The sequence below is a fragment of the Leptosomus discolor genome, chromosome 19, assembly GCF_034619465.1.
Source record: "Leptosomus discolor isolate bLepDis1 chromosome 19, bLepDis1.hap2, whole genome shotgun sequence".
Classification (NCBI taxonomy): Eukaryota; Metazoa; Chordata; class Aves; order Leptosomiformes; family Leptosomidae; genus Leptosomus; species Leptosomus discolor.
In genome coordinates this window covers 2446929-2473917 of record NC_141409.1, presented here as the reverse complement: position 1 = coordinate 2473917, position 26989 = coordinate 2446929, and the positions used below count along the sequence as shown (strand labels likewise).

General features: G+C 43.7%; 1 protein-coding gene across 1 annotated transcript in view; it reads left to right on the top strand.

The window, feature by feature from the left end:
• The first annotated feature begins 1392 nt into the window (after nt 1-1392).
• The window catches only part of EXD3 (exonuclease 3'-5' domain containing 3), a 199180-nt gene continuing 173583 nt past the window's right edge, over nt 1393-26989 (top strand). The window contains exons 1-8 of the mRNA XM_086475917.1: nt 1393-1420; nt 2151-2305; nt 6448-6615; nt 7868-8035; nt 17674-17727; nt 18283-18422; nt 19224-19324; nt 26428-26501. Coding sequence (XP_086332043.1) covers nt 1393-1420; nt 2151-2305; nt 6448-6615; nt 7868-8035; nt 17674-17727; nt 18283-18422; nt 19224-19324; nt 26428-26501 — 888 coding nt within the window. The remainder of the gene's footprint in view (nt 1421-2150; nt 2306-6447; nt 6616-7867; nt 8036-17673; nt 17728-18282; nt 18423-19223; nt 19325-26427; nt 26502-26989) is intronic.

Here is a 26989-nt window from a genome sequence, read left to right as displayed (position 1 = left end):
CATTCTGGGGATTGCCTCTTCCTTATGCCCAGACTGAACGGAGAGCAAAACCTTTTGGTCAGGTCATGCGAGAAGATGGGTGGTTGTCCTCCTGTGGTTGACCTTCTGCTGCCCCAGTGGTTCGGCACTGGCCTGGCTGCCCAACAGCAGGGCTCAGCAGCGCCCCGAGACATGTCATGGAAATAACTACATTATGGGTTCGTTCACTTCCAGGGTTTGGGGAGGGGGAAGGTTGTTTCCTACTTACCCCTGCTTGAACAGTGGCATGCTGGCAACATGCTGAGTCGTTTAAAATTGACTGGAGAGATGGTTTTCATGCATCTATGTGTTGAAAAAATGGTGAGATCGGATTTCAGTTACAGGGAGGTAAGGTAGGAAAAAGTCACATAAGAAAAGGGCACGTTTTGTTGATTGAGGTTTAGAAAACTTTTTAACAAGTTGAATTATTGGCTGTATCTGAAGTGAAACACTGCTTTCCTAACTGCTCTCATTTCCTGTATCATTCCAGCTTGTTCCTGCATTAATTACAGTTCAGATTTACAGTGTATTTGGTTACACACTGGGTTGCATTCTAATTTTTTTTCCTGTGTGTGTATAAATTTCTTTGGGAGTCAGGCCAAGAGCAGAGTGTGTATATATGCATGCACACACACATGGGCTGAATTTGACTGTTAGTTGCTAATTTTGTGGGAATAGGGATCTGGATTTTCTTCTGTTTTGTTGTAAAATGAGACTTTTCTTTTTCCAAAAGGAGAGGCAGTAGCTGAGAACAGCTAGTGTTTGGAGAGTTCAAGTTTTCAGAAGAGCCAGAGATGAGAGAAAACATTATCTTATGAATTGTAAATGTGGCATTTTTAATTTGGCTGGTGTTTCCCAGATGTTAGTGGATAATGGGAATACTATAATTCTCTTGGCTCGACCAGTAATCAGCTTGCTACTTCAAATATTTTATAAATGCAGTGCTTTAGAGTTTAGTTGGATGAGGTAGAGCTTTTCACAGTTGAAGTAGCTTTTGTGACCTGAAATATGAAGTGAGACAGGATACTAAGCAAGAAATCTAGCGTTTGGAAGTGGGCTATTTAGGAACCATAGAATGCAGAGGGTGATTGAAAGGATGTTTCCCTTTCAGTTTAACATTTTTCTTTTGGCTTTGTGAAAATGTAAGAGGAGGTGCGCTAAGTCTATGAGGAGTGGTTTTGGAGAACTCATTCAGATTTTTAAATTCATTCTTCGCATTTAAACTGTTGATGCAGTAGAAGATTTTCATTCAGAATATTCTGAGTCATGGTTTCATAAATAAGTGATTGCAAATTAAGTAGAACCAGATATCAAAAAAGTTACTGCTTTTAAATTGAAATATTCCTAAACATTTGATTCAGAAATACTGGTATCATGAATAATGGTATGATGAATAATACTGGTATGACGAATGATAATAGATGCAAAATAGCGACTGAATGCAAGTTCTCAAATAACTAGGTGAAAAGTAAAAGAAAAAAATTCCAAACAATGTTCTTTGGAGATAATTGATCACTCGTTTGCTTTTGTTTTAGTCTTGCCACTCATCACAGCAGCACTTCATCTGTCCTTTTCCTCAAACACTGTCTTGCCCGAAGCACACCTGAGCCCAGCCTGCTCCCAGCCCCGCGTGGCTGGCCCGCCGTGGGCAGGCTGGGCTCCCCAGCACACCCGGCCTGCCCTGCGCTTGCCAAGCTGACGGGGCTGACCTGCCCGTGAATTCACGCTCTCACGGCTTCCATCCGTGGGTTGCGATGAGGTTAACACTTCAGAGCCATTTCATTAAAAAGTAGGGTGCTATAATCCTTTCCAGCCTGTGCAAGATGCTTACTCTTCTAGGAGCATTTTGGTTTAATATTAAAAAGGGGGAGGGGGGCAGTGGGGATGGATTCGATGCATAGCAGCAGCATGATTTAGTTGTAAAGGCACCAATACAGCTTTTCAGTATTTGAGCCCGTGTGGGTGTTTAGTTAAAGCCTTGCATGGATGATGTCTGTTATTTTGTTAGGATTTCAGAGTGAGGGGTTTTAGCACTGTAATCCTGACTGACAGTTGGAAGGTTGGTGGTTTCAAACACAGTGGCATGGAGTAGCTGATTTCTCTTCAGTGAAACAATGCACCAGTGTGTCTAGGCTGCCTGTACAGAGCCAATAAATCTGTTTTGTTTTGTTTTTCTCCCCCCTTTTCTCTCTCTCCCTCTCTTTCTCTTCCCCCTCCTCCAGACCAGGACCCACTCCTCTTGCTGAAAACGCTTCAACTTCTCTGGACAAAGAAAGAGATGAAGAAGGTAAGGCTGAGCCTCCCCTCCACGCTACAGTTAATAACTGCATGCAGAGCATGTCCAGACACAGAACACTTAGGTCAGACCTGCAATTCTTCATGATGGCTTTCAGTTCCAGCACACAGGGGAAGAGCCTATCCATTTGCAGCAAGAAGTGAAAAGAAAAGGTAGCTCTGTGTGATGTGAAGCAGCTCAGGGGCTCATATAAAAGAGCTGAAGTTTACAGGGCTGAGTTACAGAGGGAATAAAACCAAAGTTGCTTTTGTTTTCTTTTAAACACTTTTTTTTTTTTGTCCATTAAATGGAGGATCTTTGGGGGAGGGGGAAGAATATTTCTACGAGCTGAAAAAAATGAAGGTTGAAGTCAGTAGAAAAGTGCTCTTTGCTAAGTGGAATGATATCAAAGCTTTTGTATTCAAAGTATTTTTACTATTTTTTTCTGATTTGGTTTGGTTTTGCCTTTTAGAGTGGTTAATACAATTTACACTGCCTGTCTAAAATTAGTGCCATGTTTTTATACAGCATCCTATGGGCTCTACATGGAGGTTTCTCATAGGGAGTAAGATGTACTTCATCTAAATTTGGGAGCTTGAAAACTAACAAAAACACTAGATGCAACGGCTTTCTCATGTTTAACTCTGCATTGTTCAGGCAGGTTCATAGCAAAGATTTTCTTTTTCTAAAAGACTCAAAAACCTGCAGCTCACCACATAGCCACACGGAGTGTGTTCTGTGTGAAATGGCTGGCGTGGCTGAGTACCTTGGTGTACGTGCTCCGTCCTAGGTGGATGGAGTGTTGAGTCATTGTCCTCGTCTGCTGCACTTAGACTTTCCATTACTGATAGTCTGTGGTCCCCAGCCAGAACAATCAAACAACTGGAAACACAGTGCGAGAGGTGCCTTTCCAAATGGTCGGTCACCAATGTAGACTTGAGCTCAGCAACTCTGAAGCCTTGAGCTTTCTATCAAATTTTGATGGAGTTGGAGGAAAAAAAATATTATTTGCTAGGTCTTGAGGGCAGTTAATCCCACAAAACAACAGTAGGAAAGAGTAATCATCAAAATCTCTGCACTGTGTACCCTGGGATGTGTGTGGATTGTGAAGACAAATACTCTGAAAAAGACAAAGCCTCCCATGGACGTGTCCTTGGGCAGAGAGCACCGCAGCTTTCCTGCTGAGGGTGGAAAAGCTTGAGGATCCCCATGAGTCACACTTCCAGCTCCGCTTATTCAGTTTGTTTGTTTCTGGAAGGGTCATCCCAGTGGGACGCGGGGTTTTGCAGAGTTGCAAGCTGCAGCTCCCTGGTGGGCCAGGTCTGTCCCCATTGGGCCCACCCTTCGGGGAGCGCCATGTGGCTGCGGGCAAGGGCAGAAGCGTGTTTCTGAACCTGGAGGGTGCATGTCTGAACCATGAGAAAAACCTTTTCAGAGAGGTGAGGAGGGCTGCGGTGGGACCAGGCAGTGCCCCAGCAGCAGCTGTCTCTAAGGTGGGGAGTGCATGAGCGTCCCCCGTGGGTTCTGACAGGTGCTCGTCACGCTGTCACTGAGATGGGCTCATCCATGCTGAGGGCATCGCCCCCTTGCAGACATGCAGTGCACCCACCAGTGGAGACGCTTTTTTCAGGGGTAGCTGCTGACCTGCCCTCAGTGTGCAGCTGGAGGCGGGTGGTGCTGCTGCTTCCATCCAACTGCCCGGCTCAAGTAACTGAGGGAAGTTGACTTAAATACCTCTCCGTCTGCTCCATTGACATTTAAATGGCAGGGAGCTCCTCTGGCTGTGGCTGTGTGTGAATGTGAGTCAATACTGGCTATTAACTGGTGTGAATCAGCTCACTGGTCTCCAATCCGTATCGGTCCGTGGCGTGACCTTGGTTCTGGAGCATGGTTATAAGCAGTGGTCATTTCCTACATAGGAAAGATGATTTTAGAATAACAAGAAGCATCGGCAAACTGCCCTGAGCTATGTAACTAGAAATAAGGGACCAAAACTGAATACAGGAGTATGTAGTTTGAACGTCAGCAAAATTTTCCTACTCCCATCATCTGTCAAGCTGTAGAAATCCCCCAAGGAGCATTCCTTGCCATGGGAATCAATTGAAATGGAAATGGCAATTACACGTTTGAGATGAATCCTTCTCTGGCAGAGAGAGGAGCCAGCCAGGCAGCACAGCACTCTTTCCTCTCTGATTTAGTTGTCTCGTACCTTTTTTTTTCCCTTTGGTTTTTTTCCTCCCTCAAACTGTACCTGCCATAGTTGAAGTCTTCAGATTGCTGGGAAGTTTTGAAGAAGGCTTTTCCCCTGTTTGTCCAAGTCTAGCTGGTATGGAGGCAAGACTCAGTCTAGGTACCAACAGCACTCCTGGCAGTGGTGTCAGTGTTTGGAGATGCTCTGCGTGTGAAAGCAGGCTTGTGCTCTCGCAGGACCTGGTGTCTGCTGGAGCCCATCCTGCCAAAGCCCAGGCTCTGACTCCGGCCCAAGGAGGAGCCGAGCGGTGTGGTGAAAGCTCTAAATATGATGAAGTGGGGCTTTGGGGGGGAAAAAAAGGAAAAAGAAGAGAGGCCATTTATAAACAGTGCAATTTAGTTGGCAAGTTGCTCTGTTTTCCTTTGGCTGTTGTGTTGGATATTTGTGGTTGGATAAGAGCTTGCCTTTTCCTTCTGCTGAGTCTCGCAGTGAAGCTGGAGCCCAATGTTTAACATCGCAAATTCTTGCCACAGGGAAAAATACTTAGAGGGAGAAATCTGTTATCTAAAGTCACATCTTTGTTAGTCATCGGCTTTTTCATACTGTGTTTGATAATCTAGTGAGAAAGAAACAGTTTCTGTCGTAAACGATAGGTTTTGTGGTTTTTCCAGACATGAAAGACACTATGGAAAATAACTGTCTTCCAGTAAATATTGTTGATGAATAAAAAAGAACAAATTCATTGGCAAATTTTCTGTAGATTTTCTTTTGTTTTCCATGTCGTTCTTCAAACTTTATGTTGTTTCCATTGGAAGCTACATCTGGGGCCATCATATACAGTAAATTACAAGTGCTGGCTGCAGGCAGGACTGAGCATCTTTTGGATTTTGCTTTTTAGCCAGAAAAGAAAAGAGAGCAGCTGCTCGTAGTGATTTCTTGTTTTCCGTCTCTGCTTTTGCCTTGCTCCACGCCAGCGCATGTACCATGCGGTGAAAGGTCCTGTGTGGGTACTGAAGGATGCCACTTCTTCACCCTGCCAACCCTCCGAGCTCCTTGGAAACTACTTCTAATGTAAACATTATAAAGATACTGCTCAGTACTGCTAATTTATCACTTCTACCAGATGGGTAGTAAGTAGCCTATTAACATTCACAAAGTGAGTGTCCAATTCCTTCACATTTCTAAACACATCACCCTGGGATTCCTAAAATTTATGGCGTGGCGTTTTCCCATGTTCCGAGCCACTTCGTATGGCCTTTAGACTTGCGGAGGTGTGCGGTGCCTGACGGGCAGTGGCAGTGGGTAGTCGACAGAAAATACCCTGCTCAGGTAGGTTTGGAGGGAAGGAGCATAGATTTTTTTTGCATGATGGCGATCTGACAGTTTGAACTCTGGTGTTTCTTTTTCATCTTGTGTGTGAAATCCAAACTATTTTGATACTCCCGAATACTCCTGTTATGACGAGGAGGATTATGCCATTGTGGCTGAAGTGGATATAAGGTCAAATATGAAAGTCTGTGGTACAAGAATGAGGAAGGAGGGGTTTATATGCTTTGTTACTTGTAGGCCTGGTAGAAGATGAGTAGGTTTTTGAGCCCGGTTATCTACCTTCAATATTGCCATTTTCCTAGTAACACCCCTTTCTCCAGCTCATTTCATTTCTTTTCTCCCCCTCCCCCAAATCCCAAGCCCCTTTGTCTGCCCCACAGAACAACTTCTCTGTCTTTATGGGATAATTAGTGTGGACAATTGCTGCTTTTCCCATTGGGTTTGAGGTGCAGTGAGCCATGAAGGAATCTGTAATGACATGAAAAGTCACTGGAGGCACGGATGGTGGCTGAATAGCAACAGTTACCTCTGTGAATAGATTAAATTAAAAAAAATAAAGCTTTGTGTTCAGCTGGGGGGAGGGAGGATTCACTAATCTTTTTGTACATGACAATGTGTTTTTGTATCTCGGCAGCTCAAGGAAGAAATCAGGCGGGGCTTTGCAGGACTGGAGGACCCATTGGCAGGACTCCTGGACATGCTGGAGAGCAGCAGCGATTGGAAGGGGAAAGGGCATTCCCTCGGGTATTACATCACCACTGAGTTGCAGCTTTGGATAAAAGAGCATCCTGCTGTTCAACAGGTTAGAAAAAGAGAGAAGAAGAGAGCTGGGAGAAAGGAGAGGGCAACAGATTTTAATGTTCCACAAGTGTCCCAAATTTCACTTTAGTCCGTAGTCCAGCATCTTCTCCATAGTCTCATACAAGCATGGTGTGACGAGGTGTGAAATTCGTACTGGGACGCTGTTGTCTGTTATATGCTGGCCTGGAAATGAAATAATATTAGAAGCTGTGATGTGAGAGCTCTGTTTCCCCTTCCAAGTTGGGATTTCCATCTTTCCAGATCAAACCACTTTGATCAAGCGTTGATCTTGCAGCCTTTCCCACTGGAACTCACATCCCTCCTGTCAGGATAAACCCAATTGCAGTAATCTTCTCTGCGTATTCCTACAGTCCTGCAAATAGAAGCCAGTTACTGTACGATTGCTGAACTCCTGCCATATGGTGGGGAGCTTTTATCATTGGGAATGCAGAAAATGGTAACAGTATGACCCTTTAGCAGCTGCATGCTTGGCTTTGTAACATTGGGCCATCAGATTATGCGTCCTAAGGTTTACAATTCCTTATGCTTTCGTATATTCTGACCTCCTGAGATTTTCTTTTTTTTTAGTGTGCTTTTACCTGTGAACAGCAAGATACTTTTATATTTGTGTTGTTTCATTTCCCATTTTTCCAAATGGTTCTTTTTAGATGTTGAGCTCTGCCATTACAGTATCTGCAAAGTGCAGCGGAGTGCTACTGGCGCTGAAACTCCTGTGTCATAAGAGGATGATTCTGTGGGAACACAAGGATTAACACTTGTATCTGTGCATCTTTTGATGATGCTTTTGCTTTTCCTGCCCTTCTTGCACCCACAACCAAGCCTGGGAATGAAAATTGAATTCTTATGCCTGATAGGTGAAATCTCCCTTGAGGGGAGCTGCTGGATTCAAAGATTTTGTGCTGGGAACAAGAGGGGAGAATTTCTAAATAGCTGTGTTAGTAAAAGAGGGCATTTTTCCAGTTTCATATTTGACTTTTACACAAGGCCATATGCCTTTTCCAGAATTATCCCGCAAACAATTTATGTTTTTAAATTGGATTCTGTGAAAAAGATGTGTATCATATTGTTCTGATTTCTGCTTGCAGACTCCATGGGGAAATCGGAGAATCCCTTCCCAAGGAATTGGCTTATTCCACTGTTTAAACAAGCTGCATTTTCAACTGCCATTGAATTGTAGCCATCTTTACTAAATCTGTGTTTGATTTTTTTTTTTAAATTTTCTTTTTCTTTAGTCTGGCACCAAGCTGAAGAAGCTGCAGGCCCGTGTACTCAGAATACTAGCCCAGTGCCCGGCTAATCTTCTTGACCCTCTGATTAGCATTTACCAGCTCCATACAGCAGACCGGAACTATTTGCTTGAGCACGTCAGTCATCTTTATCACAAGGGCGACTACAAAGAGGTGGGTCATGTCTTTCAAAGAAATTTACCTACCCAGCTCTCTAGTTCTCTGGTAATGTCTGTGTCCTTTTTTGGATGCATTTCAATGTGAATTCCGTTTCATCACAGCAGCTGCACACTGTGAATGGTTCAGCTTAGCATGGTCTTCCCATGTGCAGGAGTAGGCTGTGTTCAACCTCATTCTTCCTAACGGCTGAGTACAGAATGCCAGTGAATCCTTCCTCCACCCTGTTTTTGACCTTTGAAAGTACCAGGTTAATAGGGTTTAATTTGGAGAAGTTAAGGGGATGGTTGTGTTCTTTTTTGTTTTCCTTGTCCTTGGCAAGAAAAGGAAGGATTTTAGTAGTTGGTCATAGACCTGCTGTGCTATCTCCAATCTGCCTGCCGCGAGGAGGCGTTGGAAAATCTCTCTGTTCTCATGTGATTACCCTAACCAAAGGGTTCTCAGTTGGAGTTTTGAAGCCTCTTTACCATTGAGGCTCATATTCAAACTGTGTTACTGCTCGTGTGTTTGCGTTTGAGCGGCTGATGCTGGCAGGAGTTCATCAAACCCAGAATTTGGTATGTTTTACACTGTGGTTTAGAGTACTTGCAGTATCTCTGGCATCACCGTGATGTCTTGGTAGCCTTGCAAGTGTTCTCGTGAGGAAAGTACAATGCTGTTGATGCTTTTTCTTTTTCTTTTTTTTTTTTTCGAAGGCAAAAACCATAAGTTTGTTTTTCTCGGACTAAGATGGTTCACTTTGGTGTAGAACAGCTTGATCTTGTTTAGCAAAAGAAAAAGATCAAATAGCATTTTTAAAATCCTATTCTTCAGTAAAGCCCAATTCCCAAGTGAAATCATGGATTGCCATTCTTGTTGATTTCTTTGAATACTGAAACAAGTATATTTCTTATTTGATAAAAACTTCACAGGTAACTGCTTGAAACTTACTTTTTTGCTCAATCAGTTTTTTAACATGAGTGTTTGAAAATCCTAACAGAAATGTAGTATTTGACTATATTCAAGTGTGATTTTGAAGTTCATGGCTCCAAAGATATTTATTGTTTTCATTAGAAATGCAGTTCTTTCTAGATCTGCCTTTGGAAAGCTCTAAAATTTTTTGTGTGGAATTGTTCTTCTGTTCTTTCTTCCAAAGAAAAGCTCATTTACTAGTCATTCCCAGTGTGAAGAACAGGAAACCTCAACTGTTGCTTACCCTCGGCCATAACTTTCTTCTAGTTTTGTTTTGTTGCCAGAAGGATGAATAGAATCATCTTCAAGAATAACAGGAAATCTTTTACTGCCCTTGGGGACTGATCATACCTAAGTTCACAGCAACTAACCCCGAAAAACCTGGAACTAGAGCTCTGAGCACTTGCAGTGGGCTGTGGCATGTCTATTCGTCCTGCTCTTCCCCATCTTTCAGATAGGGCAGTAAAGCAATTCACATGCAGGATTTTTGGCTCTTCTGTCTCTCACCTGAAAGGACAGAAATCCTTCTAAATCCTTGCTGTCATTATTTATTTTCTTGCTGCATTTGCAATAAGACACCAGGCATTTATTGGAAAGCGCGTTTTTCCCTTTGCCTGTTCTGATGCGTGTCCTGCTGCGGTGTGCAAACCGTGGAGGTCCCCAGCTCTGCCCCGTGGGTTGAGGCTTCTTTCCCTCGCGGAGGTTTTGGAGAAGGATCTCTTCATAAAACGAGATCCTAGAGATCCCTGGTGAGGGCCATGGCAGTTATTTGTTTCTGAAGTGCACCTGGCCCTCCCTGCCCACTTCGTTTTAGCGGAGCTGGTCAAAAGCTGAACCCGTTTGTGAATGGCAGGAGCTGGGACATTTGCGGGGTGCTGCTGGGAAAGCCGCCCGCTGGGCAGGGTGTCGTGGGGCAGCAGGGGAACCACCGGCTGTGTGCAGGCAGCGGGCGGTGGTGGGAGATGGCGCAGATGGAGGTAACTTTACTCGGATTTAGCAGCTTAAAATAGTAGCTGTGGGGAGGAGGCATCTGATGGGGAGCGCCGGCCAGCGGATGGCACTAGTGCTCCCAGGGTGCGGGAGAACGAGTGGTACAGTGAGAGGTAAAGGAAAGAGCGGGGACCAAGGGGCGCCTTGAGGCGCCTGGCCTGCGTGGGGGTTTTATCCATCCTCGTGTGAATGGAGGTGGCAGCTGCCGGAGGAGCAGGGCAGGGCGCGCTGGAGCTGTGCAAGGGGCCCCGCTCTGCTCCCCACCGTGTGAAGGGGCAGAAGGGCGTAACAGCCCCGCTCGGGTAGTTTCAGGTGAGACGTGGCAGCTTTGTCCCCTTCTCCGGAGCCATGGAGGGGCCGTGGCTCCACACCACCCTCGACCTGAGCCGTGCCGGAGCCTGGCCGAGCTGCCGGGCGGACGGCTTTGTGGGAAGGGCGATGGCTGCTGGTGGGGCCGGGACAATGCGGGGATTCAGCAGACCAAGGGTAATGCCGAGCGAGCGAGTCTGCGAGAGGCCCTGAATAGGCCAGGCTGTGCTCGAGAAGAATGAGGGGTAGGCAGAAGGCAAGCTAGTGTTTCATGGTCATCTTATGTTACACTTCAGCCTTTCAAAGAGTGTCTGGGGCTGGTTGAATGAACCTCTCTTGCACTGCGAATGCGGGAGCCTAAAGACAAAGGGGACTCTTGTCACTCGCAGGCCCCTTTCGGGAATAAAAGCCATTGTCACATGAACAGGGGCAGTCTGGCAGGCTGTGCATGCTTCAGTGCCCCATGATATCGCTAAGTCTCAGCAGAAATCACATTCAGGGCCCTGTCAGCTTTGATTAGCGGGGTCTCATGACTTAATGTGCTGCGATATTTCATGTCTAAGGGTGGCGGCTGTCTTTCTGTGGGATGAATGCCCTCTATTGTCCACTGAGTTATTTTATTTACATTTTTTTAAACAGCTTATAAAGGTAAAAAGATAGCTGTGCTTAAAGAAAAAAATCAAATTCCTTTGCTTCTGGATCAGTAGTAAGTGCTGCTCGGGTCAGATACAGTGAAACTTGTTTTCACAGTCAGCATCAAAGTTCTCGTCTTGTTTAACAGCTTTATAGTAAATTCTGAACAGGTGGCAGTGGAGCTGGGTTTAGGAAGGAAACAATAAATAATCTTTTTAGCCTCTGACAACCAGAAATATTCCTGGGCCTGAGAGAGCAACCACTCCAACTTCTCTGTATTGGTGACCAGCAGCATTTTTCTTCCCTTAATCAGTTTGTTTTTTAAACAAGAATATTGGACTAAGCTATTAGACAGGGAGTATTTCATTTTTAACAGTTGTTTTGGTTGTTATCCATCCAGGTTTCCCTGTTTTCAAAAGCAGAGTATATTTTTTCTAATACTGTTTCATCCGTTAATTTCTACTAATAATGAAGGTTGATTCTATAGGTTATATTCAGTTAATGTTTGCTCTTTCAATTAAGATAATGTGGGTTATCTATTAAAATTCAGTTGTTAAAATTTGTCATAAAATAAGTTGGAGTACCCAGAGAAAAAGCTCTGTGGACACAGAACTCAAAGGTTTTGTCAGCAATACATAATACTACGGATGTAATTTGATAATTCAGTAGAAAGGGTGGTTGACCAAAGAGTTGCACTTAAAGGAATACAAATATGCTAAGGTGTAGAAATGCGTAGTTCAATCACCAGCACAACCTTCAAGTGATGTTTTGAACGCTGATTCAGGGATGTTATTGATTGTAGTCCTACTTCATATGTGCTGCTTGAGTAAACATGGGGTATTTTTGCAAGTCTGTCAATACAGATCAGTCATAAGATTGATTGAGCACATTAATGGATATTCAGATTTTGGATTTCTTCACTCTGACTTTTTTGAGCTGTTCTTAGGACAGTGAAAATGTCTCTGATATTGGTTCTTTCCCCCATTCACCACCTTAATTACAAAGGCTTATTCAACTCTTTCTGTATTTTAGAGTGTGTTCATTTGAATTATCTTGTTTCTTTTAAATTAAAAATAATAATTTATAAGAAAAACAAGGAAAATGGTACAGGGGATGTTTCTCATGTAACGATGATGATGTCAGTCTTAACCCTTTTTTCCTGTTAACTTAGTCAACTGCTAAAGGACAGCTTTAATGGCGTGTTGCCTGCTAGATTCATGCCACTTCAGAACAGAGATAGCCAGCCTGCAGGCCATGGACCACCTGCTGCCTGCTCCCAAACACCGTGTCTTTTGGAGCCGCCTCTACTGTGGGCGTCTGTCTGGTCAAGTGGTTGGGAAGGAGCCTGAGTGTTGCTGGGAAGTAATAATTTAAATGGTAGAATTCTGCTCCCACTGCCAGCATTTCTGAGCTCTCATCAACCAAGTGGGCTCTTTGAGAAGAGGCGTGAATGTGCAGCAGATCTAGCCACGCAGAGTCTGGATGTGGAGGATCTGGAGGAGGTGGGTGACCTGTGTGCCCAGGAAACTTGGGCAGTGCTCTAAAGGCTCGCTCATTTGTGAGGGTGCACTGACCAGTTAAACCAGGTTTAAAACTGCTTTGAGTGACCCTAGGAAGACGAGTCACGGAAGCATTTGTTTCAGTTCCCTCTTCCCTTCACTTATGCACGTGCATATTCCATCCTTGACGCTCTTACTTCTCTCCCTCACCTCAAATTCTTTTGATATGAGTAACCTGTCGCTACTTCATGTTGACGGTCTCACTCTTTATCAGATATGTTCATGCTTTCTTGAAAGTACACCTGGGAAATCTCGTGGGTTTTTGTTTCTGAAGATCTTCCTGAAGACAGCTGTGTGTATCGTATGCTCTTTAAGCAGGAAGTAATTAAACATCTAGCCTGATGTCATTCACTATGCAATGATGCACTCGGAGAGTTTGAGCAAAGCTTCTTACCCACAAGTTAGAAATGAGCAATTCCAAAACATGAAACAGATGTTCCCCATGATTAATACATGGTGTGCCTTTTACTCAATTATTTCTACTATTATTATGTGTCCAGGCTTTGGTCACTGGGATTTTCTTAGAGTTGATGCTGGCTCCTCCTCTGCAAAGTCTCGTTCTGTTGTTTGGTCTGTTCGATGGGTTTTCACAAATTGCTTCACCATCGATTCAGAAATTCTACACTAAGTCAGGCACAGGCATATTTACCTTTGTGTTGTCCCAACTTGCTTGCAGAAGAGCTAAGTAATGCAAGAGTCATCAGAAACCATTTGTGTCTGTCCTGCATCATCACTCCAAACAGTGCTACCAGCAAAAGGTTATTCCTCTGATGCGAACCCCACCGTGGGAAAATTGCCTAAATTGTCAGTGTAGACACCACCTAAGTGCACATGCCCTTGCAGATAAGATCTTGTGTGGCTTCCTGCCCTTCATGCTGTATATGGAAAGAATAGTCATTTTTAGATGAGACACAGCCAATTGCATTCAAAACAAGTAGAGAGGATCAGGTAGTGGTGCAGGGCGCTCTGGGGTTGTGTGTTCAGAACACTCCCCGTTTTCCCAGACTCTTGTTTTTGCAATCACATGACTAGAGGAGAGGTCTGATGCTTGTGTGCCTGAATGCGTCAAGTTTGGGCAGCTTCCCCCATCCTATGGTCAGCGCGCCTGCGTGCATTTTAGATATAATTTAATACAGTATTGCCCAGCTTTGAATTCTTCCCCATCCTCATCCAACCCTCCTTTGCTATATTTTTAGGTTTTTACCCTTGGGAAACAAAACTGTTACAAGATGTCCAATATGATTTTCGCTTTCACCATAATTAAATCAAAGAATGACCCAAAGCTTCCCAAGGACAACGAGAAGACTAATGAACTGTGGGATTTGAATCAGGCAATGGGTCATCACCTTTTCTCCCATACTAAGCAGTGGCTTCATCATGTGCCAGTCCCGTATACACTTGGGGGATGCAAGGCAAGAGAGGGACCGACCTCTCCCATGTTTCTGTTGTAAATGGGAGCAGGAGGGTGTTAGTACAGGTCAAACACTTTTACATGTAGCACCATGTAATAAATAATGTAATGCTAATAATGCTAATTCGTCGTGCTGATTAGATTACTTGCTAGAAGCATTCTATGCATGCAATATATTTTTGTGCAAAGGCTACTCATACCACCAGTCAGGACTATAACATGTTCTCTTTATAGTTTGAGGGAGGGTGAGTAGACCCTGATGAGCTGACAACGGCTTAGTGTTCACCAGAGCTTTGCCCTGCTCCTGCATCACAGCTACGTGTTTTGCTCTCATTGATCAGCTGGTGAAGTGGGGGAGGTATCTGCTGCTTAGGGGTTTTGTGGCCCTGCCGATCCAACCTGAGTCTGAAGAGCTGCAGTTGGATTAACGTGATTGCTGGTGTCCCGCTACCCTGGCTGGGCTTCCAGCACAGCTTGGAGAGCACACGCTGCAGATGGGGAAGTGCGTTTCTTGGGTGGGGAGGGGGATTCTCACCGTTTCAGTTACAGCATGCTGTCTGCCTAATTAAAGTGCTTGTTTTCTAACTACAAAATGAGTCTGCGAATGAGGTGTTGCTTTTCTGGAGATCTTATCATCTATAAACACTGTTAAAAATAGGGTCGTTTTACACAAAACTTGTTTGTGGAGTGAAACAATTCAAAACATGATAATAACAAAACAAAATCTTAAAATAGCTCCAAGTTGAGACCACAGACAGAGCTGCCAAACACTTTCATCTTTATTACAGTTACTCATATCTCTTCTCTTATTATTCCTATTGTAAACACGCTGATTTTTATCTCAGTTGTCCTCGCTGTTCAGCCAGCCAGCCCGTGTAACTACACCCTGCAATCCAGCCTGGTTGTTTGTTCCTAGGACCCAGGTCATGTGTCTCCTTCCACGTTCAGCTTTGTGCGTGGACGAGGCTGCTGCCCTGCTGCTGACGGCACTCCCCGCTGCGGGACGTCTCTGCCAGCAGCACGATTTGTCCGACTGCTCTGTCGACTACTTTAGCTGGGTGATGTTAGAGCGATGTTAAAAATGTGTGATTTGCTTGAAGTTCCTCTGACTTGCAGCCGTGGTGGTGTGAGCTGGGCCTGCCACAGCCGGGGCTGGAAGGCGATGTCCCTCCGTGCTTTGGCTAAATGAATATTCATTGCTCTGCACCCTTTGGTACAGGGTAGAATATACATCCAGTAAAAGAGGAAAACCCAACCTGACACAGCACATATTCAGCTGATGAAGTCACCTGTACCATTAATAGAGATGGAGATAAAACTATGCCATTTAGATAACAGTTCTGCAATTAGGTTAATCTGAACATGCATGTGAACATTAAAAAGCTATTAGGGAAGCCGTTCTATGCTTGCACGTTAGAACTAACGGATTCCTTGTTTAGTAAAAGATATTATAAAAGATATTAACAAGATCAAATGGTGAAATGAGATTTTGAGAGTTGCAAGTCTTTTTTTTTTTTTTTTTTTTGATTCAGCTAACTGAGATAGCTAGGAGGAACTAGGAGGAAAATAAAACCTGCTGCCAAAGCTTTGGAGACCCAAACCCCTGCTTCAGGTTCAAAACAGAAGTAGCAACCTTCAGCTTGGATACAAGCTGAGCATGCTTACTGAGCTTGAATTTTGTGATGCTCATATGATAATTTGAGAGAAGAAGTACTTGATGCTTGTGGAGCAGAGTAGCATATTTGCCTCTAAATAGGTGGAAGAGTTGTAATGTCTGATGAAGTAAGAGATTTGGTTGAAGATTTAGCTGGGCTGAGAAATGATAAAGTGCCTTTCTATTCACTATCTGGTTTGTAGCATACAGTCACTGCATTACTGTGAGCTCCTGCTTTTGTCCCTTAAAGCTCTTCTGTTGATTTCTCTTTTGGGGGTGAAGCCTGGACTGTCAGCAACACAGTGTTCATTTTGTGTTAAAAAAACAACCAAACAAAAAACCCCAAACCCCCCAAAACAGAGCAAAAAATACAAATGTTTACCCACTGATAACTGGGTACCTCTGTTCTTCCTGGTCAGTAAGGCTGAACAACCGAACTTACGTGGTGTGTGGTGGCTGTCTGCTTTTGTACACTCGGTCTTTGCTGCAGTGGATGAGATATGTGCATGAGTTTCCCAGAAGGTAAGGTAAGGTAATCCATGGCTTCTGCGGTGAGCAATGCTCGGATGAGCTGTTCGGTTTTGTCTGTGTTGCTTGGCTGGGTCTGCAGAACATGAGCTTCCAGTGATGAGTTAAGTTGAGGTTTCATTTGAATGCTAGGAGAGATCACAGAAAATGTGCTTCAAGGTGTGCTCCTACCCCAATTAAGTTATTTTTCTGGTTAAATTTTTCTATAAAGATTTCATGCAGCTGAGGTCTAACGATGAGGTTTGTGTTTGCCTGGGGGGAATGCGCATTTTTTTACTGTATTATGTTTGTTTACATAATCTAACAAATAACTCAGCTCTAAAATGCAACTGTTTTGACAAACAAATCCATCATTTTCATGATCTTTCTGTCAAAGCAAAGTCAGTCACAGATAGCAGAGAAACCTGTTGAAGAGCTTTTCCTCTAAGCGCAAACACGCTGGTTTTATCCTCGTCTGAATAAACAGGCATTTGTGAACTCGGCTGATGACACACTCCATCCTGCTGGTGCTCAGCGTTACGTGCTGTAGCACGGTCAGAGATGTCGTGTTTTCAAATGATGTTTACACTCGCTTTGGAAAATACAGCCTAACTTTGCAAAGTAATTAGAAGGACTCCTGGCGTAAAACATCCTTGTTACCTGTTCACAGTTATGTCAGTACTAACGTAAATGGGCTGGAAGGCTCCTTGCTCTTGTTGCTCTATTTGGAACAATACTCTATATTAAAGCCAGCCATTATTTGCTTATTCTGTATTTGAGATCCAAACATCCTCACACACTACAGAAATTAGGCACCATTAACTGTTTAAAATCCTAATTATTTATATGCCTCCCAAGCAATGCATAGTTAGATCTTAATACATTTCTGCGATCGCCAAGCTGGGACAGGATAGGCAGCGGCTGAACCAGTTCTTCTGGCAGTCTGAGTTACTGCAGGTCACCATAGCGGAGTTTCCTCATCCGCAGGAGATACTGCTTCGGAGTGCATTTGTCAATGAGGCAGGTCTTGGCTTATCAAAGGTTTGTAGATACCACAAAAGGGAAAAATTCAGTTCTTACCGTCTGTCTGATTGTGGTGAACCTTAGCGCTTTCAGGGGTGAGGTGCTACGCAGAAATTACAAATCTAAGACCTCATGATTTCAGGGTCCTTTAAATCTTGAGTTGCTTTCACAAAATGCAACCATTTTACAAAATCTGAAAGGCACAGCCAGATGGATAAAGTGAACTCAGAACGGTGTGGTGGGTCGGGTGTTTTTTACAATTACATTGATAGAAAATATCCATCTCAGCTGATTTTGTCCAGGCACTTTACTTTCTCTCTCTCTTTCTGCCAGACAACTTGAACTTTAATTTTTGCTCCACGGTGTGCTGCTGCTGCTTGGAATATGCAACTCTGCGGGGGGTGTTCGTGTACGTTTCTAAGTGGAATGTATGTGGCCAAATGTTTACATGATTTGTACTTGACAATTTAACAGTAATCATTAAGACATTAAAAATTTGTATAATAGCATCTATACTTCGCTTTGGAATAATGTCCATTTATCCACTGTGGTGTTCTTTTCCTAAATACACAACTTTTTTTTTTTTTGTATTTTCTAGGCAGCCATGCTGAGCATTAAGCTAAAATTACAGCCAGATCAAGATGTGGAGAAGGTGAGTCATTTCCTCTGCAGGCTTCTCTGTCATCGGTTCCACCTTTTGTTAAGCAGGAGATCCATCAAGGCCCTCCAAGTTGTGCTGCCTTTCACTTGAGCCTTTATTTTGTTCCCAAGAAGTAACTGCTGCACGACTGATGTACCTTTACACCTAGCGAAGTGGCAGAGTGTATTTTGTGAGACCCCGTTGCAGTGTAGGGGACTGGGTTTCTAGCTGCAGCCACTGTTACAAAAAATTCTAGCTGTGTTCCTGACAAGTGGTTGTCACTGCGATGGATATGGTGTCACTGTGATGCTATTTTGAAGCTTTGCTGATGTTTGTGTTGAAAGTGTCGCGTCAGCCTCTTAGGCAGCACTGATTGATTAAGCAGGGGGCTGTGACCTGCTCGGCATGTCTGAGCAGCAGGGAGTGGGACAGCCACAGCCCTCTGCCACGCTTCAGTCTGCCAGGTCTGGACCTCTTCTGTGCCCTCTGTGGGCTGCTGCGCTCGGTCTGTGGAACACGGTGATCAAAGGCAGGACACGGCGCGCTCAATGTGATTTCTTCTCCTAGATGTGTACGCCGCTACTGCTGCAAGATAAAACTAACTTGGTGGAAGATTATGTGGGAGAATATCCTGAGCTCCAGAGCAAGCTCTTGCAGATCCTGGACACGTGGTGTGAACCTGGTTTTAATATCAGAGACATCACAAGGTAGAGCCTCTTGTTGACTTTCTAAACAGCTGGGGCCAACTTGCAGTCAGAGGACAGTATGTTCTCTGGTTGTCTAAGATCGTTTCTCAGTGTAATGGAGTGCAATATATTTACTTTTCAGCTGAGAAAGGGGAAATTCTGGTGCCTGTGCCAGAGTCTTCTCAAACGCCTCGTCCTGTAAGACAGAGGTATCATTCCTATTGACAGCTGCTCAGTTCCTGCCAGGAGAGAGGAGTGCAAAATGAAACCTGCGCAGTAGATCTTAGCAATATAAAGCTATCAAAGCTTCCTCCAGGAGGTTGTAGCAATCAGACTCTTGTGCTTTGCTGCGTTTCAGTATCGGTTGTACAGGTTTTGCAGGAAGATAATACTGTGATGAAGTGGCAGAAAAACAAGAGGTGCAAGTGGTTGACCTTTATGTGCTCATGAAATAGTCGCGTGTGTTTTAATTTCTAAATTGCCTCTCACTAGAATAGCTCCTGTCGGTCATGAAGCCAACAGTACAGTCAAACTCACAGTGTAGATGCAGTGGCTGCAGTCTTAGCTCTGAAAAAAGATGAGAGGGAATTGCTCGCTTGCTCACTCTTTAAAATAAGCCCCTGGACTTGCTTCAGTCATTGACTGGGAAATTTGTGTGGTTGTTGTTGGCTTTTTGCTGTAACTTGAGAAAGGTACCGGACTGTGTTCTTACCAACAGCTAGCAAACCAGAATACCCCTACTGTTAAATATCTACTATTTGGGAAACATGTTTTAGGTGATTCCACAGATGTTTCTTTCTGATTTTGTTTATTTGCTTGCAGACAGTATCAAGGCCTGTCCAGGTACAAACCAGATAAATTTAACCGCAAAATGCTAAGCAAGCTGGTCTTCAGGCTCCTAGACCGATTTAATGTAGATCCAGGTATGTGATATTGCAACATATTGTGGAGTTCTCGCCGATAAAGAACAGATGAAGTCAATTTGTCGTCTTCCATGTTCAGCAAGGAATCTCTGCTGTAATTTATCATGGGGAGTTTCAGGGTTTAATTAATGATATTGAAAAACAAAGCTGGTAAGTTATGGGAATTATCACTTTGTGTTGTCAAAGAATGAAGTGCTTGTGACTAATAGACTGCTTCTTCCATGATATGAAATAAATCTTGACCTCAGAATGGCTCTACGTAAACACATGATGGTCAGCTTTGAGTTATGCCTCCATTCCACTCACATAAGAGGCAAGTCATTATTCATCTGGGGATCTGTTTTCTTGAGTTATGGGTCCGTCAGCTGGGAAGAGATAACCCTTGGGAAGCAGGAGCCTCACAGCCCTTTGTATTCCTTGCATAAACTAGGGTTGGTGGAAGGGAATTTTAAGGCTCTCACAGCCTTCGGAGAAGTAACTCATTTTACATCACTGAATGGATCTGCTTCACTACCAGTTATCTAGTAAAATCTACTTTACTTTGTTTTGGTTGTTAGCAGGGACTGTTGATCTTTTTTTCTTTTTTTGGGACCTTGTGTCAGACACCTTTAAGGGCACCATTAGGTTTTACCCTGCAGAGCTTTCCATCATCAGCACAAGGTATGCAGTTCTCTTTTCTTGGACTGAAAAGTGTTTTCTAACCACAAATTGTGAGTTTATTACACCTGGCAGCAGCGCTATGTTGCATATTAATCTTCACATCTTCAGACTGGTGTTCAAAAGTTCAGAAGATAATCCTTACAAACCCTCACTGGAGGATAAGTAAATGTAATTAAACTTTGTGCATTGATGTGAAAACTGAGACCTGGGGGGTGATTTGTTTAAAATCTAAAACCTTCCTAGGGGTTTACTGATCTTCACTAATTTTTCCTCCTTTACAGGGCTGGTCATTCAGTAGGTCATTCAATTCTCTTTACAGATCATTTTATGATCTGTAAAGAGAATTGAATTGTTCCTCTTTCCTTATGAAAGATCCACCAAGAGTATGATATTAACTGTAGAGGTGAAATGATATAACTGTTCACATGCAAAATCCTGAGAAATTAAAAAAAAAGTCTAGGAGAGGAGCATGTAGCTCCTGATGATGGTGTCCCAGATGTTGTAGCTGCTGATAGTAATGGCCAAATCTTGCTGGTCCTCCGCAACACATTCACTAGTGAGGAGGTTACACCATCTGTATGTATACATCAGATCCCATTCCTGCCTACGCTTCCAGAGAGTGATTTATCCCACCCAAACTGCGGTGTCTACAGTGCAGGATAAGTCACTTGCTGGCGAGGGCTCTCCACCTCTATTGATGTGAGAGGGGATATGGGCTACTGATTTAAACAAGGTACCAGATTTGGGGCAGCTAAAACCAGCGTTGGATGACTCTGAGTCCCATATATGAAAGCAGATGTTTATTTTTTACATGATATCACACGTAGTCCAGAGCAGGACTTCACACTTTGCTGAACCTTGGCCATCTTAGTCTCCTTTGAAACGCCGTGGAAGGGGATGAAAGCCTACAGAGGGGTTTCTGCCTTAGTGATGGTCCTGCTTGAACTGAACTGTGAAATGGTGGCAGCTGGAATAACATGGCTTTTCTTTCCTTCCCACCTCTCTCCCTCCCTTCCTCTGAATTTCTGGATGTTCTTTCTCCATTCTTTAGTGGAAGTAAATCTGGTTGTGAGGAAAGAGCATACAAAAATGAAGCAGTCTAGGTCAAACATACAGATTAAAACCCCCCTCGTTTCTCCTATTCCAAGCAGCTCTGCCAGAAGCTGGCGGTGGGGCAAAACTCACACTTCTCGTTACCTAACCTGATTGTGGACTTGTTCAATGCCACAGTCTTCTGCTGCTTTCTGCCTCCTCGTCACTCATGACTCCTGCTCTCTGAAAGAGGCTGAGAGGAGCAGCAGCAGAGGGAAGTGGCTCTCAGTGAGAAAGACTGGAGGAGGACAGGGTTTCTTGATATGAGAAGGCAAACTTGTATATGACTCAGTTCTTGCAGTTCCAAATCTACTTTCATATTTCACTACCCAGGCTCTCTCTTACCCACTCACAGTAAATTTCACTGACTGCTAAGCAAAACTTAGGTGTTGATCAGCCATTAAGATTTCAAACACTCCTTGGAACTGTCAGTCTTAAATTTCAGAGTCAGATAGGAGGTGGCCCAATATAAAAAGGATTTGGAACCTCGGGGGGGGAAAAAAGCAATCATCTTAGATTAGTCCACCTCTTCTTTTTCCAAACCATATTCCAGTGTTCCTGTTAACACACAAAAGAGTTGCATGGTAAGTGGAAGATTTTCTGCCAAGTCCCAAAGGTGTCCCAATAAACTGTGTGGATTCCATTTAATTAGCTTTATTAGGGAAGGAAGAAGTTGGGCAGAAATGGTATGTGACTGAGGAAACTGAGTTTTATAGAGTCTTTTCTCACACGTGGGTCACTATGCTCTGGTTTAACGAGCCTGTAGCTTTTGCAGGCTGATTGCTTAATACTCTTTGGAGACCCTGTGAGATTGACTGAGATTTACAAATGCAAGTTGCAGTCGAACAGTTCTCAGAGATGAGGGAACAGACCCTACCTACGTTTGGAATGGTTGAGTCTATTTTCTATTGTGTTTTTCACGGCCACTGTACCATGGAGAGTTCAGTGGCATTTTTCATTGAAAACTCATTGGATATGAGGTAGAAATGATACCACTCTGAAAAGCAGAACTGTCCTCGTATGTTGGGCCTTAGTGCCTGTATGACAGTAAAGCAGATACAGTGGTGTCGGTAGGAAAGAGATGGTAATGGGAGGCACATTTAACAGTTGTCATTGTCCTGTAGCAGTGTAATAGATTAGCTGAGCATCTGAAGTTTTGAATGCTATGAATGTGCTTTTACCATAGTCTTTACAAAAGCTTTTTTAGCATAAACTACGAGAAATGTTTCTCTTCATTTGACCACCAGGCTATCCTTTTGGTTTCACCTTTACTTTCCGTTTGGTGTGAATCTTCCTTATTAAGCCTCAGAGTTGGTTTGTGAGATAAAGCGTTATCACTCCGTTGGTGTTGGGGCAGTAGAGGGCAGACGAGGGCTGCTCAGCAGCCTGTGCATCTGCTCAGGTAAGTCACCACTGTCCTCAAGACTCCATCAGGTCTGCGAGATCGGAGAGCGTGGCGCAGGGGAGTCACCAGGGAGAGCTCCAGCAGGGACTCGTGGGAGCCTACACTGGGCGCTTTTAAAAGATGCTCTGTTAGAGAGACAGGAATGACTGTTACAACGCTGCAGGAATGACTTTGGAAGGAGGAAATTTCAAATGTTTTTACCTTTTCCTCATTAAAACAGAGCAGAAGGTTACCCCTTCCATTTACATTTGCTTTACATGGGTTATTTTCCCCTGCTTCCATCATGATTTTCCTTCAGAGTTTTTTAGCTCTCCTGTTAAATATCAGAGCACTATGACTGAGAAGAACCTCTAGCCTTAGCCATCAGAAAGGTAGGAGCCATCCACTCCTGAGGCTGCGGTGGCTGCAGAGTCAAGTGCTGAAGGAGAAGGGGCTTGGACACGCCAGGGTCCTTTCTGGGCCCTTACCTTCTCAGCTACATTTTTGTCTACTGAAGTACAGGCGGTGGAATATGATCTGCTCTAGACCAGGACAAGCTGGCCAGCAGCTCCAAGCTTTTCGTTGGAAAAGCTGACACTACCCTTGCAGTTCTGAGCATGAATTCACCACATCCAGACACGTGTCTAAAGACCACACTGAAGCACTTCTTTTCCTTTAAGCGTAGATCGAAACCCTTGTGCTGTGCTCTCTGGTTTTCCTCCAGTCAGCTGGTGCTCCAGGCAGCAAAGCCAGCAGGTAGCTCAGGGGTTTGGGGGTAACCTGAGGCTTGTGCTGTTCACCTTCCTTTCTGAGGACCACTGACCCTGATCTCTAGTGGCACAGAGCATTTTGAGAGGCACTAATGCATCTTTGAGGCTACAGTAAAAAGAGTCCAGCCCTGCTCTCCACTAATTCATGCTTAGGGACTAATCTCATAATACACTGAGAGACTCATGCACAGCTTGTTTCTCATCAGATTCTCTGACAATCCTTCGCCATACCAGGGTAAAAGCCTCTAGCGTTTCAGGTACCCTGATTTTATTAAAAAAAGGCTCCTTTACGTTGTCCCCGAACAAAGTGTGCTTTGTTTGGGACCTTCTGTTCTGCCAGGACAGGGTGGAGGAGTCTCATTGTGAATGGATGTCAAACTCTTGGAGCAGAGTAAAGAGAGGACTGGGTCCACATCCCAGCTCAGGAGGCATCATGTATCACCAGGGAGTGGTAGCTGTGCACCACACCTAAAAATGTATTGCACCAGATCCCCAGTAGACAAATCTTACCAACGTTACATGAGTGAGCCCTCCGTGACAAACAGGTTTCATTTTTCCTTCCTCTGTGTTGCTAATAGCCATTGACTCTCTGCTAACGGTCGAGAGCAGACTGGATTTTTTGCTTCTGAGTCAGTCCCAGATGTGAAATGTAGTTCAGATGAAGCACTGCTGTGGTGCAGCTTCCAGGTTAAGAGTTAACAGGCGCCCAAAGCAGTGCTCTCATAGTACTGAACCATTTGTATTCCGCTAGTGCTCCACAGCACAGCCGTGATCCCAAAACCCCATTGTACAACCACTGAATAGAAAGATGGTCCATGTTCTGAAAAGCTTAGGATGTTACCTTTTGTTCCAACCAACAAAACATTGGTTTTGGCTCAGGAGACCTGTGTTCAGACTCCTGTTCACTCTTAACTAGGTGTGTGACCTTAAGTAACTTGCTCTTCCCTGAAGCACTTTGATTTTTGCAAATATAAGGTGTAGATGCTCATGAAACTGCAGGGAAAAGTTCTGGCAACAACTCTGCAGTACCACCTGCCTCACCTTCCTGCCCCAAAGCCAAAGGAGCTCCTCCTGGTTTTTCTGGTATCTATGGAATGTGGAACCGATTCTTAAAGACCTCCAAGGTGGCAAGTTTACCATCTCTGATACAACCTATGCCATTAGGTCTGGATTGGGTTTTGTTTGGTGTTTTGGTTTGGTTTGGTTTTTTTTCTCCAAAAGGCTATCTGGAATTTGTCTTGCCTTTATGGCTTTGGGTTTTCTGATTGTATGTGTTTGTGCTGTTCTTTTAGATGTGTGGAATCCAGTTTCCATGTTCTTTGAACTTCCTTCTTGTGTCTGAGATCACTAAAAGCTTCTGATTTAGCAGTTAGCCTCATACTTCACTTCCAGTTCCAGCGCTTCTTAACTCCTTTTCACCTTATAAATTATTTTCACATGAAATCTTACCTGCCAGTTCTCTGAGTTTGTTGAAGTCCATTTTGTTGGTTTTATTTTGCTCTTCTGCCTTTCTTCAGAGCTTTGAACTCTTCATTTCGTTGTCTCTTACCAAGTTACCTTTCATCCTCATGTTTTAAATTAGTCCTTCTCTGTTTTTTGTAAGGAAATACAAAAAGCTGGATTCAAACTCAATCAATTCCTTTGCTCTGTTAGAATAAAAAATGACACTAGTGCCTTCAAAACTGTTCCAGTCCGTGTTCCTCCATCCTAATTTCCGCACAGATAGCTGGGCACTTAAAATCCCTGCCATGTCCCGTGCTTTGGGTATTTCCTTAGAAGCTCAAAGAAAAAAGGGTCAATGGGTCTTTTTGGTGACCTAGAGCAGTCATGCTGTGTTTCTTTCTGAAGTGCTTTGAAATCTTTTAGTTGATGATACTCTTAATTCTTATGTTGATCTTGCCTTCTTTAAAGTGTTGCTTTCCATGAGCTGACAAACTTTCCTCTGTATATTGAGATAAAATCTGGAGGAAAGATCATCGTATTTATTGGAATAACATCTTGCAAGATAATTGCAATAATTTCCTCAGATCCTTTGAAGACCAGGATATGTTGTCACACTGTCACACATTAACTTAATAACAGCTTTAAAGATTTCTGTTTGAGATGGAAAAGTCCAAGTTGTGAAGCGATGCTTTAAGAGTCTGAGGGGCTGCAGTACCCAGTGGTGCATCAGTTCATATCCCTCTGATTCCAGGGTCTGGTGTCCTGAGATCTTTCTTTGTTCTCTCAGTTTTTAATCCTTGGGCATGCAATGTGTGGGGCAGCGAGAGTGCTAAGCTCCAAGGCCCTTTGAGTTGGTAACACTGGTTTCCCCTGGTGTGCGCTGATTCAAGGGAGGCTGCGAGGACTTTCATTTTACTGTTTTCTGTTACCATTTCTGGTTGCTGGTCCTGCTCCTTCCGGCTACCACTGAGATGGTTTTAGCCACTGAAACCCCAGTGAAGGCTTTGGTTAAATCTCTCCTGTACATGCATACCAGCATCTAGCAAGAACTGACAGATACATATGCTAATACTGGTTAATGTATTTTATCTTCTGCATTTATCTCTCGTTCCACTGGATTTCAAAACAAGGTGCTATGTGAAGATCTTGGGTTTTGCAGTGTTAATGAGGCATATCTAATGAAGATGACGGTAATAAAAATAACAACAACAACTGTTGCTTGCTAGCTCAGCAGAACAATAGTCACCTCCCTTTTTGTATGGATATGGAGTCTCTTTCATGGATATGTATTTATCCAATAAACTTTAGCCACAAGTTTATATCCTGAGTAACATGTTCAAAACTGCTTCAATGCATTAGCAGCACAGGTTCCAATTAAATCAAAAAGAATGCAGCCTCTAGAGACCAGAGGTGGTGCCTGTGTGAGGATGCTACCTAATTAAAAGTGTGAAGACATTGACTGTGAAGGGTATTGAACCAGCAAGTGGATCTTATCATTCAAGGGTGGTAGAACCAGAGATATCAGTAGCCGAGGATTAGCATTGCTAATCATGGTTGAAAGTGTAAATAACAGTTTATAGTTTAGATAAGATGACAATACGTGTCTCTGTCCGTCAGTGTTCCAAGCGTGATGGCATCCTGCCTTCCACACACCGCCTTGGGAATTGGGGAAGGAAAAATGTAATGTCTAGGCAGTAAAACTTCAAGGAAGTTCAGCTATATTGTATACTTAAATCTCTTTTTCCTTCTTTTAGCTCTCTGCCCTAATGTCATAAATCAACGGCACTTGAGAACTCTGAATTACCTCTTTTACAAGAGGTTTGTTGAGGTACGTTTCTGAATTGTGTGGCATGGGTCTGAATGAGCTTTTTTGTTTATTTTGTGTTTCGAATAACATAATTGACATGATTGAAATGTGTGATTAGTGTATGAGCAAGTTTCCATTGTGATTGTTATTGCATAGAGATGCAATTGGACCTGTTTTTTCTGTGAGTGAATCGTTTGTGTGTCCATTCATATTCTGGTGACTGGGGTTCATGATTACTCAGAGCTGGATGCTTGTTCACCTCCATGTCCTCAGCAGTGACCTGGGCCACATGTAGGTAGGTCAGGGCTCTCGTATGTTCAGTTTCTCTCAGCCATCTCAAATAAGCAGGAGCATAGTGGCTAAAGAGTTTTTTGGTGGTATTGTTTGTTGCGGGTTTTGTGTGGGTTTGTTTGGTTCGTTTTTTTTTTTTTAAGAACACTAGTTTTAAGCATTCCACATGACTAAGTTCTTTGTAGGCACTTTGCTTTGGTACCTGTGGCTGGGCTGTC